At 37.8% G+C, this 15,803-nt stretch overlaps 1 protein-coding gene across 13 annotated transcripts in view; it reads right to left on the reverse strand.

Moving 5' to 3' along the window:
- The window catches only part of MYBPC1 (myosin binding protein C, slow type), a 70,933-nt gene that overhangs the window by 43,267 nt on the left and 11,863 nt on the right, over positions 1 to 15,803 (reverse strand). For all 13 annotated transcript variants that reach the window (XM_017740025.1, XM_017740023.1, XM_017740024.1 and 10 more), the window contains exons 2-3: positions 8,053 to 8,085; positions 5,097 to 5,138 (exon numbers count right to left, since the gene is read on the reverse strand). In XM_017740025.1, coding sequence (XP_017595514.1) covers positions 5,097 to 5,138; positions 8,053 to 8,085 — 75 coding nt within the window. The remainder of the gene's footprint in view (positions 1 to 5,096; positions 5,139 to 8,052; positions 8,086 to 15,803) is intronic.

The following is a 15,803-nucleotide window of genomic DNA, read 5'->3' on the forward strand; positions in this document are numbered from 1 at the left end:
TAGTGTCTTAAAAACCTAATGGTGAAAAAGAAAGAAAATAGCCAAGGTATCCTTTGAAAGGCAAGTATAAACTAGATCGATTTAGGATTTAATAGATAAGGAATGTGAAGATAACATGGTTTTATACTGTATCAGAAAATAACCTGTAGAACATCTCAGAATGGAGAACAGAATTGAATAAGAACATCTTTTGAAAAATATTAACCCACATCTTTAAAGATACTTTTCTTTGGGTTTGGATTTTTTTTATGTCTTATATTTGTGTTTCCATAATCACATTTTAAATCTGAAGTTATCCTTTGACTTTGACCTGAAAGTTAAAATTTATCTCTATTTTTCAAGGGAAAATGTAATGACCATGACAAAATCAGTATGAAATATAGTTGCATTTTCATAAACACTGGCAACATTGAATTTTTGGGTTTGTTTAACTACTGAAGGAAAATTAAAAGTCTGTTAATAGAATAGATCTACTTAGCCATAACATTTTACTCATTCCTTTTTCATGATTCATCAAACTTCATTTTAAAGATCTCTTGGGAGGAGGATGACACTTGTAAAAGGTATGCCTACACACAAAGGATTAATGTGTTATCTTGCAAGTATCTTTTCTTATTCACAGAGAGAGAGAAAATAAAAAGAATAGTGGAAGAGTTCTCATGACCTGCATCATCCAGTGCCATAAGGAGGTGTTGAAAATGTTGATTTTCAGCAAAAGCACAGTAATGATTAAGTCATTCCATTAAGTCAGCTGTTTGAACATACTGTATTAGCAACAAAATGGATGCAAGGCTGTGTGCTTCCACTGCAAATCTTTCTCCATATTTCATAAAAGCATCAAGTGTACTTGCAGCTCTTTTTGTCAATAATGTCACCATTGGGATTGATGATGGCTTGAAGAGCCATCTGGCTGGAAAAAAATAATTAAGAACAGCCTAAAACATTTGATGTGCTGCATCCTGCATGATGATGATGTATAATAATCAAGTTATGAAAGGATCACTCAGATTCCTCTTTCATTCAATCATTTGAAAAACTAAAAAACCCAAAAAGATGTTATTAGTTTTGCAGAGGGATTGCTGGGGTTTCTCCAGGATAATCTATCACTTTTCAAACAGAATGTTAACATCAAAGACAAACAAAGGAAACAAAAACACATTTCAGAAGTATCAAGATGAAAGCCCAATTGAACATGTTAGAAATGGAAAGAGTATGAAAACAGTACATGCTGGAAGGATTGTTTTGATAAATGGGTCATTATCAATCTATCACTCCTTATATCTCGGGCTCCTAGGACAAACTTGATTGACTATTGGTTCAACAGCTATAGCCAATTCACTTTCTGTGATGAATGGTTGTTTATGCTAGCAATAAAGTCTATTTAAAGATGACAAAAATAGCAAAAATATCAGATCTGTCAGTAGAAGTATGATAATTTATTCGCTATCCTTATCTTCTGCAAATAAACTTTTAATGGAATATGACAAGAGTTTGGTGTGGAGAAATCAATTGATTCATTTGACAGTAGGCTGATAAGATGCACTACTCCATATAAATCTTTTTTCTTTGTCTCTGGCACATTCTCATTAACATATACAGCATTTATGTTTCTTTTCCTTGTTTCTAAATGATACCATTAACTGGGGAGCAGACTGAGCTTCATCAGGAATAGAGTCTTGTTGGATGAAAGAGCTCTCCATATCTCAGAAGAAGCTAACCTAAAATCTTTTTATACTCACACTTGGTGTAACCTTAATATTAAAATTCCTGACTAGCAGCACAGCAAATGTAGAAAAATCTGTCAAAAAATAAATGTAATTACTTTTTTATATATGAACTGCTGGTATCAAGAATTTTAGACCTACTTTCTCCTGATCTGAAACATACCACACAACATGGAAGCTGCTATTCTGCCACCAGTCACATTGTTGACAAACGATGTTTCACAGAAGTGGCAAAAAGCTATTAATTGCATATTATTTTATTTTTCTATTCCATTGTTTATGCTGAAATTACAGAGCACAGTAAGACAGAGTTTCAAATTGACTTCAATTTACCAATCTGATTTTCAAAGGGTGTTCAGCAGTCCCATCAAGGGGACTTGGCATTTTGGAAATGGTAAATGAAGTACATACCTACAGAAGACAAGTTTTAGTAGGGAGATGAATGGATAAGTGAAACCTGGAAAAACACGAGGATGACACGTGCGATGAACATTTTAGTATATGATTGGAAGAAACCTAGAGGAAAGGTATCAGTAAAACACGCAGAAATTTTAGTAGCTCTCTGAATGGCTGGATGGGACCTAAAAAAAGGAATGAGCAAATTGATATTAAAATTTGATCATTATTCCAGCAAGTGGGAACAAAATTATAACATTCAATCTGTAAGATAATGCTAAAATTAAAAACAAAGACACAACCATTTAAATTGAAAGAATATAAGATAATGTAGTAAATTTGGAGGAATTTGTGCTGATTGACTTTTTTTCTCTGAAAATAAAATGGATGATCATACATATCCTGAATTTTTACATCATTATTATAGATATTTTTAAATGGTTTATTTTATGAAAGAAAATTTTATATTTACTGCTCTGAGCTATTAATTTACAGAAAAGTAACCACAAGATACAAAGAATTTACTACACTGTTTTGCATTTCATAACTTTACAGTGAACACAAAGGAATATAAATATGTAATTTTACACAGACAGTAAGTACTTAAAAGAAATAAAACAGTACAACAGACACACAGGTAGGTATACTCCATCTTCCTAACTTCTGTTCTTAATTTTGTTTTAGGGATGAGGTGTAAATTATGGACTATGGGATTTACATGGACTACCAAGATTCCCTTCCTAAATGTCAGGTTCCAGCACTGTCCCAGCTGGACTGTGCTGCAGCAGGGGCCCATCTCAGGTTCCTACAGTGTGCTCAATCTCATAAACTATCAGCAAACAGGTCACAACTGCTGGCACACAAGCATTTTAGAATTGTTGTGGAATTCAGATATTAAATTTCTCCCATCTCATTCCCACTCAGGGAAGTGCCCAAATCTGCTACTTCTGAGGCTGCAGAAAGTGTTTTACATATAGTTTATACAAACCATACAACATATATATATATATACACACAACTATACAAAAGCCAACATGTGGTTCTGTCATAATTTCCTTGCTGAACTGTTCATTTTCAAGTGTAAATGACTTTGGACAGATTGGAAGAATGGAATCTTTTCCTTTTTTGTGAGTTATGCTCACCCTTACAAAGACTTTTTTCTTCTGGCACACAAACATGAAGGAATCACTCTATGAAAATATATTTTCCCTTGCTTGGTGATATTCTGCAATAAAACAAGTGCTGATAGGAACAACTGCACTGTAAGTAATTTTTTAAAGTATTACTACTGAGTGTCTGGCAATGTCATCTACTTTGCTTTGCAGAGGTGACAGTTTCACTGGAGCATGGCAGAAGGTCATCTATGTATTAATATTCAGACTTTCATTGGAATTTTTACAGAGGCAACTGCTGCCATCATGGACTGAAACTGGAAAAGATTTCCATAGTAGGATCGCAAACAATATTTTTTGGTAGTAAAATCCTCCTAATGCTGAGAGGTTTCCCTCAGGAAGAACATTTTTCCTCCTAGAAAGTACTCACTAAATTCCAAACAGAAACATAATAATGTATAAGAAGATAACAGAAGTATTGGATAAGTTACCTACCATGTTTTCGTTTTTATTCAGTGAAATGTAGGCTTGTAAGCAGTGGGGAAATCACTATTCATGTTCAGTTTGGGAACAAACATTTCTCTCATATCCAAATTAAAGCAAGCAGAACTAACTGTTGGAATAGCTTGAGGCAAGACCTTCATCTTTTTTCCTATCATTAGGCATGCAAATTGTTTCTGAATTGCATTTCCATTACCAAGTTGACAGATTTGATTACTCACACAAAATTCTATGTGTCAAAATAATTGCTCAATGGAAGGATAACTGGCAAAATAGCATGCACTGAAGCCTGGTTCAGCATTTTTATTTTCAAAAGGGTACTTGAATCACACACTCTTAGTATTTATATTTTGACTCTGCTGAGAAAAATAGCCATGCATGCCTTTGCCAAATAAATCTTCAAGTATCAAGTATGCATCCAGTCTGTCTAAAAGACAAGATTTTGTTTGGAAGAGACCAAAAGCCAGAATACATTTTCGAACAAGCCATTTCTTGATTTGCCATGAAAAAGCACCACCATGCCAGATGAAAAGCAAGCATTGCATCAGTTGTAAGCATATCTTGGTCTGGTTTAGCCTTTGATCAGAAGATTATTCTTTTCAAAATAACCTGATGGGGTGTTTTATTTCTACTTTGGCAGGGCTCCTACAAAAAAGTAGGGGAATTTGGCCCAGTTGCCTCAAAATATATCCTTGTAATCAGAAGAACTGACAACAGAGCTGGAATCTAATCTCAGCAGCACAAAAATACACATTAAAACTGGAGCTGAGTTTTGCACGCATTGCTAGTGGAACAGCTATCTATTTGTTCACAGCAGACACTCCTCAAACACACTTTTCAGAACCTGTAATGAGCTCAGCTGCTGGGCTCCAATGAGGACAGAAAGGTGGACGTGTGATTTTTAATTTCAGATGAAAAAATCTATGGAGCTTTCGGAAAGTTAAAATATCAAGTTTCTGTGGTAGAACAGAAACAGCTTAGAATGACAGTAGGACATTGTCCACTTTATTTAAAAGTATCTGAGTTTAAGCAAGCTTGGTCAGGGGCAACATCCAGGCTCATTTAAACACAGCTTTCTGCTCATGCAAATCACTTGTAATGTGAGCCATTAATTAAACAGTCAATGTAAAATAATGTTGCTAAAGTATCAGTCTGGTTTGCAGATTTTTTGAAGATACTCGTAAGTATCATAATTTCCTCATGCTGGCTAAGTCATGCAGAAAAAGGATTTAGGAAGCCTCACATCACACTTCTGAAATTTAGCATCAAAATTCTGAATTAAAGCTCAAACAATCCAGCATCAGAACAGCATTTAGGAATGTTGCCTTTATTGCCCATTTATAAAATATGGTTTCAGACTTACCTTTACCCTTTTCATTTCCACCCTCCTGTGGTGTTGTTTTTTCTGTGTAGGAAGTACAAGTATAGTTTTGAGAGGATCTTAAAGTAAAAAGAAAGACTTACACAGCATTAAACAATACAGGTTCTGCTAGTATTGGAAAAACAAGTTTAAAGAATGATTGATACATGTGTATATGTAATGTACAGTTGCAGTCCTGTAAAGCATTTTACAACTTGTGCATATCAATGTAATTTCTATGTTTTGAACAAGGCGTGTAAGATTGATGTTCCTGGACTCAGTGGAAAAAAAATGCTAGGCTTTTTAGAAGCCGCAATTGTTAGTCTCTTGTTCTTGGGCTAACTGGAAAAAGCTTTTGAAACGAGTTACATATCACTGTTAATTGGAAAGAAATTGGATCAGGCATGAGTTACTGCCACTCAGTTTATCCTTAAGGAAAATTACAGAGAGTGTATTGAGGATGTTTTCTTTAATTCTTTATCATCATCTTCATCATTATCAACATAGTCTTTCCAAGACTACTTGTATTTAATTTTCTTGATCAGAACTGTCAACCTGTCCTCTACTCTGAGCAGGTGAATGTGAATTATTTTTGGCCTCATATGTATGAGAAAACTTGGACTGTGCTTTGAACAAAATGATTTCCGCATATTCTCTATTTCAGGATTTGATAGGATTCCTATTCCTTTTTGTTTCCTACCTCATTCAATTTGCATACAAAGTAATCTAGAATCTTGTCAAATCACATGAATTGTGCTGTCTTCAAGGTATAAACAGTCAATATTCTATTGCCTGTGAACTATGGCTTTCTGTGGCAAACTTACCTGTCAACTGCCTGACAGAACATGGGTTTGGGTGATGGTCAATAGAGTAACATTGTCAGGATGGAGTTAGGATAATTTTAGTTCCATGGAGGAAACATCTGCAAGAGCCAGTTGATTCTCTGATTATCCTGATTTCTTGTTGACATGTGTGCAGCCACAGTAACTATGAAAATTAAACCTGAAACTTAATAGGAAAATCCACGTTCTGGTAGTGTGACAGACTCTTGGATCCTTCTGTCTGGATTCCCTAAATTCCCAAGCTCCAGTTGTCAGGTTCTCCATCTTGGCCAAATGGTCAAACCTGTTCCTTTTTAATGGGACTTTTGCCGCAGTAACACTTCATTTTCCCAGTAGGAACTGGGATAGGAGATTTCACTATTCTTGGCAGATGGTAGCATGTCTACATCCCATTTGAAAACTTCATCAGCCAAAGTGTTCCACACTTGTGGCTTGACATCAAGATCTGGAAGGAGCTCTCACAATGACTTCTCAAAAATTTCCTGGTGCAGTTCAAGATGCTTGATTATGTCCAATAAAATATTTATAAGTTATAAAATTTGGAATCTTGAAACCAACTTCCCTCTTTGTGTATTAGCACTTGGTAATCCAAGATGACAGCATCTTGAGTCAGGCAGAAGGAAGCTAGAAGTGACTGACACTTGCAGCTTAGAAATATCCCAGTTTGGTGTGTGCCTAACCATAAAGGCCTAATGACACCCTACTCATTTTTCAGAAGGAAAACAGGTAAGGACAAAAGAAAAGAGATTACAGAAGTGATTTTGCATTTAATTCTGTGTTTTTAAATAGAAGTGAAGAAGTTAATTATTTGAAATTGTTAATAGATATTTTTAAGGTAATGCTTCAAAGATGCTATTCCTTTCTGTGTACAAAAAGTTGTTTCTCATTTCAGTTCTTCTTGAAAGTTAAGACTGATTAAAAACATGAATTCCAGTACAAAGTAGATCAGGTAAGACCCTAAGGGTGAAATTAATTAGTTTAATATTAACAGTACAAATTTAATGGTTCACTAGAATATCATTAATTAAATACCAGTTAACTTTCCTTACAAATGTATGCAATATGAAAGAGTTCATCACATAAAAATAATATATGGATAATTTAACCATGAAACTCCTCCTGGCAATTGATACTACTACCTTTGTCATTTTTTAAGGAAACAGTGTATTGTTGGAACAAAGACATCTTGAATCAGCCTCATGAAATGCCAGTTAGCAAGACTGTAAGTAAAAGCAAATTTAACACTTGTAGTGAGAATATTTGTTCTGTTTGGAATTGCTGTTGAGGTTGCTATACAGAGAATTAAACTCACCAAATGGTTAAATTAGACGTGCATATTGTAGATATATGTATTAGCCATTATCTGAGAATATAATTCAAGTTACTCAATGGCACAAGGCAAAGGCTTGCCTGCCTTTCCAGCTCCCACTAAAGAGAACCCTTGTGCTTTGCAGAGCTTCAGCTTTACCTGAAGCCCTCAGCCTGATGAATGAGTTTCACCTCACCTAACTTTGGCTTCCTGGAACTCAGCCACTCCATTCTAGACAATCAGACCCCTCAGGGCAATTGCCTGCGCAGAGATATCTAGTGACATTTTAGATAGGTTATCTGGGAAATGCCCATTGGATGATGGAGGATGTACTCTGCTGGTCAGAGGCGGAGCACTGGCGAACTACTTAGATGGGATACGTAATTTTCAAAGGACTAAAAGTAAGTGAAATGAATATCATGCTTGATTCTGTCAACTTTACTCACAATGTAGCTTTGAGGCAAAAATGAAAGGAAATATTTTGGTAATTGTAGGCTGTCCAGCATCAAAGAGAACAGCCCCATTTAGCCACAGAATTTAAGCAGCCATCATTTACCTGTATCCTGAAGGACACGCGCAATATTAAGCAAACAGCTAGTCACTCACAAACAAAAACTGAGCCTGAAATATCAGTATTCAGGCAAAGTGAAGTGAGAATATCTTACTTGGGCAGGCTTTTTTTAATTCTCTTGCTGTCCTCTTACCTTCAAAGAGACAATGAGCACAAACCATACTACGGCTATGCAGTATCTAGTCTCATGCAACTGTTCTTAGTGCCACAGCTCAAATTAGCATTTTTTACACTAACCTGGAGGTGGCGGTGCACTTTCATTTTCAGTTTCTGAAAAATAAGGAAAGAAGACAGACATTGAGCTTCAAATCCAAGCAAATCTTTTTCATACATTTGGTATACGTTTGTTGACTTTGAGTCTTCAATATTTGAATGCAGTTATGAAATTTATTTTGCTTTCACGCACGCAACATGACAGCTTCAGAGTGGCAAGGTCAGAGATCTAAAGCTCTTGTTCTGCAAAGAGAGGTTTGTGAACTTGTTTAGTGTGGAGATAGATAATATTCATAGAAACATAGAATCTTTTAGGTTGGAAAAGGTCTCTAAGATCATTGAGTCCAACCACTAACCCAGCACTGCCAAGTCACCACTAAACCACATCTCCAAGCACCACATCCACATATCTTTCAAATTCCTCCAGGGATGCTGACTCCAGTTCTCTAGGCAGCCTGTTCCAGTGCTCAGTAACCCTTCCAGTGATTGAACAAATTGACTAGCTAAAATATATTTTTAAAACAGAAAAGGAAGCTTATTTTCAACATTTAAAAGCTTTAGGAGTCTAGATGCATTAAAACCAGCAACATTTATTGGCACTAGTGCATTGATTTACAGTTTAACTACTTATAACAAGCAAAGATTTAAAAGGTTGAAATGCTGAACTGTAACAGTAGATGGCTCTTACTGACCTTTGTCATGTTACGAGCATTAACCTTTGGGACCCCACCTCAGGTCAGATTGAGGAAACAAAATTCCAATTTCTGTCACACAGAAATGCTGGTAAGGCTATTCCTTTACACTCAGTTCTAAATACAGCTAAAACATAATTCTCATTCTTAATAAATCCATTTAATGCTTAAAAGGGAGGTATATTTTTAATGCAAATATAATTTTAAGCTGTGTGGATTTGATATGGTTTAGGAACTACCAGTCACATACACAGATACAACAGCAAATCCTTGTAGAGGTTCCAAAGAGAATCCCTTGCTACAAGGAAAGAGCTTGTGTTGTACGTTCTGATCACGGCACCCATCACACAGAATGGAAGGAAGTGTATTAAAGATTGACACACAGAGTGTGAAAATAATAAAATATCTTTACTTAGGTTCATAGAAATTTTTTTTTTCTGGTCTAATTACTGACATACTAAGTTTTGTTTTGAAGCCTAGAAAAATATGAAAATTTTTCATATGAAAACATAAAAATTGCACCACAAAGAGTATGTCTTGGAACCTATTTGCTTTGCTACCATGACATTTCTCACTGTTTCCACTGAGAGTAAAATATTCCGCTGAGACATCGCTGTGGCATGGAAGTATGTTTCTTGTATGGAAAAGTAATAACAGAAAATTATTGATTGTATAGTTTTCCTTGTGAAATATAATAGAAACAGGGAGTGTTCTTATGGACACTGGATTAGAAAATCCTCCCTGGCTCACCAGTAAGAGTTACAAATTTATAATTGAAAACAAATAAAGCACTTTCCACTCTCAGATGAAAGGCTTATGAGACTTTTGAGGGACTTGCCTTGAATTTTTCTTTCCTTTTGAGAGGTGTTCCCTGGCTTCACCAACAGTGCACTGCTGGTCAGCTATCACACATCTTACAAGTCCTGCCTGCCATAGCCAGCACAGATGTTAGCCAAAGTCTGTGGCACACACCAGACCTGAAACACTATTATAATGGTCTAAACTTCATCTCGTGCATGCAGACAACAAAAGGAGACATTCAAAACCTGAGCACTCTCCTAGGCAACCTATGCTATTGGACCCTGTTCCTAGCAGAACAGGGACTACACTATCTCCAAAGGTCTTTCCAACCTCAGCTATTCTGTGATGGGATGATGACTGAAGTCAGACCAAGAAGCCAGTGGTTTGTTTCCTAAACCATAATTCAACACTGTTCAAGTTGTTGCTAAGAAAACCAAGGCAAGAACGGATCTCAAACGAGAGACCTGAGGTATAATGTGGGAAGAAAAAAGAAACGGAGAGAGTTCCAGGCACTGGGGGTGGCAGAGACATGGGAGATACTTCAGCATAATCTTCTGGCCATGTGCAACCCCTTTCATGGTCATGCCTGGCTTACAGTTCCATTCCTGAGGACAGCCAGGAAAAAAACCATTAATAGCTCCGAGTAGTTTCCACCGCCCCAAAGAATGATAGCCCTCTCTGGCTGACCTCTGCAACAGGCTTGTCAGCCAGGACAGGGCTCTGCACACTCAACCAGCAGCTTCTGGTTGTGCTCCTTCCCTAGGAGGCATGCTCCCTGGAGTCCCCAGATGCCATTCCCTGCGGCCTGTTGCCTAATATGGTGCTCTGTCCAGGCATTGTCAGGGGGGCTGCTGGTGGAGAAGGTCTCCAGCATGCAGTCCTCAATCTCTTTGGAGAAGTGCAGTTCACTGGGTTGCAATGATGCCTCTTGAGCTAAAGGGAAAAGAGGCTGCTGAAGGTCTAGTTACCACTGAATTGACACCATAATGTCAAGTGCACCGTCTACAGAACAGCTACTTCAGAGTCTCTGAAACAAAAGGTCTCTTCATTGCAGTTCTTTATTTGAGAAACTGAGAATGTTGCATTTCAGAGGGTTGTGTCATGCTAAACACAGACCTTGGTTTAATCATTGGTTGTGAAACTGGCAATGCATCAGGTTATATGTAATTCTACAGCAAGAGTAGGAATTAACTGGCTATATGTGATTCTACAGCAAGAATAGGAAAAAACTTAGCAGTCCTCTCTACATGGCTACTCAGAAAAAATAGTGTATTAAGTGCAGTTAGCAAATAAAATGAAAGCACAACTGTCACTTAGATAATATCTCCAGAAATGCTTTCATGCCTCAGCCATGTCATGAGATGCATTCAGGATCCAGTCTGACACAGGATATGAGCACTTAGAGCCAAGACATTTTTATTTGTAATTTATAATTATATATGCTCTCATGCACACTTGAAAATCAGCAGGAGATGCAACTTGACCCATTACCAGGAGTTTTCCGTCTCTTTTTTCGCATTTACTATGTTCAGTTTTTCAGATAAAATAAGACTTAAAATCTTTTGCTATGCATATAGATAAGGAAGCTTTAAAAAGTTGCATGAGATGAACTGATGTGCTAAAGTTATGGAAATGCTTAAGAACCATGTTAAATTGAAGCTATCATTATTTAAAATTTCAACTCCATTTTAGGTCTGGTTGCACTGGCATCCAACCTGCAACAGCCAGAAGAAGCTTTGGCAGGGAACTGACATACGGATGTCAGTTTGAGTGTGGTGGCCAGTCCTCAAGGGTTCTGGATTCCCACTTCCACTGGCTTCTCTGACAGCGCCAAGCATAGAAACTCCCTGACATCACATATATTACTTTTCACACTGGAGTGCAATCATAATGTGGCATGATGATTGTTCTAAAACAGTCTCCAGGTCCTACTCTACTGCTGTGCTGAAAGCAAAGTATCCTGAAGTCCTGCAGTTCGGACCGTTCAAGAACTACAACCTGTCAGCAAATATACTGGGAATGAGGTCTGGCTGGATAACTCTCCATCCTTCAACTCTGTTCTCATGACCAGCTTTATTTTGGGTAGGCTTAAGGCTTAAGAACTTTCAATCATTTTGGAAAATGAGTAGTGGGTGATTTTTTGGGTTTTTTCCTTAGGTAAGTAAAGGAAATGACCTTGAGCATTAAATCAGGGCTTGCAGAAAGACTAAAGGTAGCATTTCATCGTCATTGGGCTGGAACATTCACAGGAAGGAGGAGGAAAGTCTCCTGCAGTCATTTCTCCTTGCAGTTATATACAGATCAGTTACAATCCAGCAAAGAACAGCCAAGAGATTCAAGACCTCACCCAGTCTGAGCAGAGGATTTATCCCCCTTTTACCTGGAAAGGAAAGCAGGACTTTGGCTGCACCATCACGGACACAGGTATGATATCTGTCCACAACAGCAACATATTAAAGAGACTCTCATATGTCAAACAACATGAGGATAGTCACTTAATGCTTTTTGTCACAAAGACCTGTCTCTGTCAACTTGTGTCAAATTTAAGTAGGTGGATTAATCTTGTGGACATAGCCTCGAGGGATCAGACCAATATAGCTATTACGTAGGCATTCCTAAAGTGCTGACTCTGCTAGTCAGTCAAAAATAGACAAAATGCTGGTTTGGGGAGAGAGCAGGGCTCATCTCAGCCCCCGTGCAGTTGTCATGTGTAAGGATTGTCCCCTCTGCCTGGCCCCAGTAAGACACAAGAACTGTCCTTGTGGCACAAGGCTTTCTCCTGGGATAGATGCTCCACTGAAATAGGTTGGCAGGGAAGGACTTAAGATGTGGAATGGTTGCTTGACAGACCTCATTTCCAGCCAGACAAAAGCAGTAAAACTTACTCCTTTCATTCCTTATATCCAGAAAAAAAGGTGCTCCAAAGAAAAGAAATGGCTCAAAATGGTTGGACTCTTTTTTGTGGATCAGTTCGCTCAGATAACAGTGGCATCAGTGATGTGGGTAAAAGACATAGCCTCACCTTTTGGAAGGCAGGAATTTACTCAACCAACTAGAGAGATTGCCAGAACATCAGGAACATTTCATTGGGAAACAGTACAGTTAGCAGATCCCAGACTAAAAGAGCTGGAAGAGGGCTAGGTTCAAAGTCATTTATAATCAATAAAAGTGCATTCAATTGGACTTAAACTGAGTAAATACAATTCTTATTCAAAGAAAAGAGACCAATGCTTATCATTCTGCAAAACACAGAGCACAGTCATGTACACAGAATCTGCCTGGTGCCTCATGAGCCTGTTCTCCACTGAGAAATAATCTGATTTGTGTGCAACTTCCACAGACAATTCCCAGTCTGAGCAGCAGCAAGGAACTACAATACCAGCTGAAATCATTACCACTTTTTATGAATTTCCGTGGACATTTTTTATGTTGTTTTTAAAATATACCTACAGAAACTGTTCTAAACAGACATTGGTCCTAAGTCCTGAAAGCAAAAGTTGTTCTAAAGGACTGAAGTAAATAAGCTCTGGTGGCTTATTGGTGCTCTGGTGGCTGGTCAAATGTCTATTATTGTGGCCAGCAGTGTGATAGAGCCAAACTGATACATTCATAATGTATTTCTAGTTTCTGTTTCCACTTGTTGTGATGGATTGGACAGATAAACTGCTGGGTTTGACTTGTGACAGTGTTTAAAGGTGAAAACAACATGTTAAATACTCCCTCTTACTGTGACAAAGTGAACAAACCAGCATGTTCACTGAAGAGGAAATTATTTTATATTCCAGCAGCTAAAAGTGTCACAGTCCAGTGATGCATCTTTATGTGGGGACTGAAGAAAAAGTAAAATTAATAAAGAGTTTGCTTAAAAATTTAGTTTTGCATATGATTAAAATTCAAAAAAACCCAAAATGCCCGAGGATAATAACTAGTCCCAGCATATAATCCTTCCATATAAAGGATTTCATCGGCCACCGGAGCCAATCAAACCATCACAGGCTAAGTGTAAGAATGTTCCCTGACTTGAGGGCTGAAAGCATTGACAGTATTTAAGACAGATAGGTAAAGTTATCAAGTTCCCCTGCACTCTTAAACTCATTTTTAGCCTACTCAGTCCACAAGGCACCAGGATCGAGTAATTGAATTCCATTCTATTTCCATGGTATCTTTCTTCTCTTACCTTATATCAAAGAAAACAATCCATAAATGTTAGTTCCTGAGCACTTGTACAGCTGAGATAAAAAATGAGTATCTATGCTGGTACCTCACACTGAACAGACTACAATTTGAGTGCCAAATGTCATAGAAATTTTTGACTAAATCTTTTTCCACTGAGTTTTTCACAATCACAGTTTTCTAATTTATTTCATCATTAAAACCATACCAAACCAAAAATCCCAACTTGTGGGTTTTTTTTAACTTCCAAGACTAAAATTTTGTGATGCTATCTATCCTGCAAATTCAGGTAGGTAAAGTTTTGCTTGTTAACCACTTACCAAATAATAGGATTTCACTGAAATGTGTTACAGTGTTTACCAGTGTGACTTGTACTCAGGTAATTCAGTTTACCATCATTACTACACCTTCATGAGAACGCTTTGTCAGCACAACTGTACTTGCAGAGCCTGAGACTATTCAGGGTGACATTGATTTACCTTTTATTCCACATCTTGATGTGTTAAATTTTATTCCCATGTTTGGAAATAAAAACATTCTACTTTGAAATGTCACCGCAAAAATTGTTCTACAATGAGGTGGTTGAAAAAAACTGTTGCTGAAAGAAGCTCCTAGTATGCATTTTCCTCCTAAAATGTGCAGTGAAAATGGTGGAAATCCCACACAGAATCAGCTTCTTCCTACAAATGATAGAGGGACTCAAATTTTCCTCTATTATGGCACCATCTCAGTTTGTATACCACTAGCTTAATGTGAGCCTGAAATGATTCACAGCTCCTGACATTCTGTGTTCCTCACCTACCAGTTTCAGTCATCTGAGCCATTCTTTAACCCTGCTTCACATGATGCACTACACAATTCTGGCTCTGGTTAAACAGAAAGGAGAAAGCTGGCTGTGGAAATATCGCCAACAAGATGGGTGCTTATTATGTCTGAAGGACAGAAGCAACGCTCCTATTTTTACATGTAAAACCAACAACAACAACAAAAAGCAGTCCTGAAACACGTGAGCCGGACTGTGAACCTCACAGATTTACTCCAGCAGTGCCATACCTGAAAGCCCTTGCTCTTCTTAGTTTCAAGAGACGGCCCAGGCTCCTGGAGGGGCTGGAGGCAGGAGCTTTGCAGAGCCTCTTGCCCCGTACCACAGCCCAGTATTTACTCCGCCTTTTTGTATTTAAAATGCCTCGTTGAGGTCTGTGAAGGGAATCAATCCCCCCTCCACCTGCGGCTGGGCTCGGCGTTGTCCCCGCTCCTGCCCCGCAGGGGGCGATCTGATTCCTGCCTCCGGGAAAAACCAGGGATCCGGCTCCCAGGGGAAATTCAGCCCTTTAGTATCCGCAGGGACGTAGGACAGCCCAGCCACAGCGAGCCAGGTTAGTTCCGATGCTCAGGAACTGCACTGAGTAAACACAAAATGCAGGAGTTCGGTGTAGTTTGGGTTTCTTTCTTTCTGCTCCTACTCCAGCCACGAGAAATTCTTCTTTTAAATAACCCAAACCTAATTCACTTTTGATATGTATGTACCAAAATAAATTTCTTCTTTTAAATAACCCAATCCTAATTCACCTTCAATACATATGTATCAAAATCAATTTCACTCATCAGACTAGTCTGATCCCATATTAAAAAGTATGACAATACCTAGACTTTGTTCTCAGTTTCCTATCCCTCCTTGCAATAGTTTGTTATTAATTTTTTTTCTAGAAGCAAATATTTTCATTTATCTCAAGAGATTCCCAAGGGCAAATTGAAAGCAAAAGACACCACAGTGTAATACCAGAGATAGAAGTACAGTGACTAATGCTAACATCCTTTCTGAAAGCTTCAAAAGGTAATAAAGTAGACAAGGTTGTCACATAAAAAACTTCATAAACCACAGAACTGCTGCTCAGGAATGACAGTAATCTATTCTTCAAAATTAACAATTTATTTTCAGTGGCAGTTGCACTTCTAATTATAGGATAAAAGTCAGCAATAAAGTTGAAAGGTCATTTCTTTCAGGAGATGAGTACTTTACCAGTAATGAACTTCCTTCCAGATTGCCAGATAATTTCCTGACCAGCTCAGGAAACATTTGCCAGTTTGGAAAAATGTCTTTAGTCTTGC

This window comes from Corvus brachyrhynchos, unplaced genomic scaffold, assembly GCF_000691975.1.
Source record: "Corvus brachyrhynchos isolate BGI_N302 unplaced genomic scaffold, ASM69197v1 scaffold27, whole genome shotgun sequence".
In the NCBI taxonomy this organism is placed as follows: Eukaryota; Metazoa; Chordata; class Aves; order Passeriformes; family Corvidae; genus Corvus; species Corvus brachyrhynchos.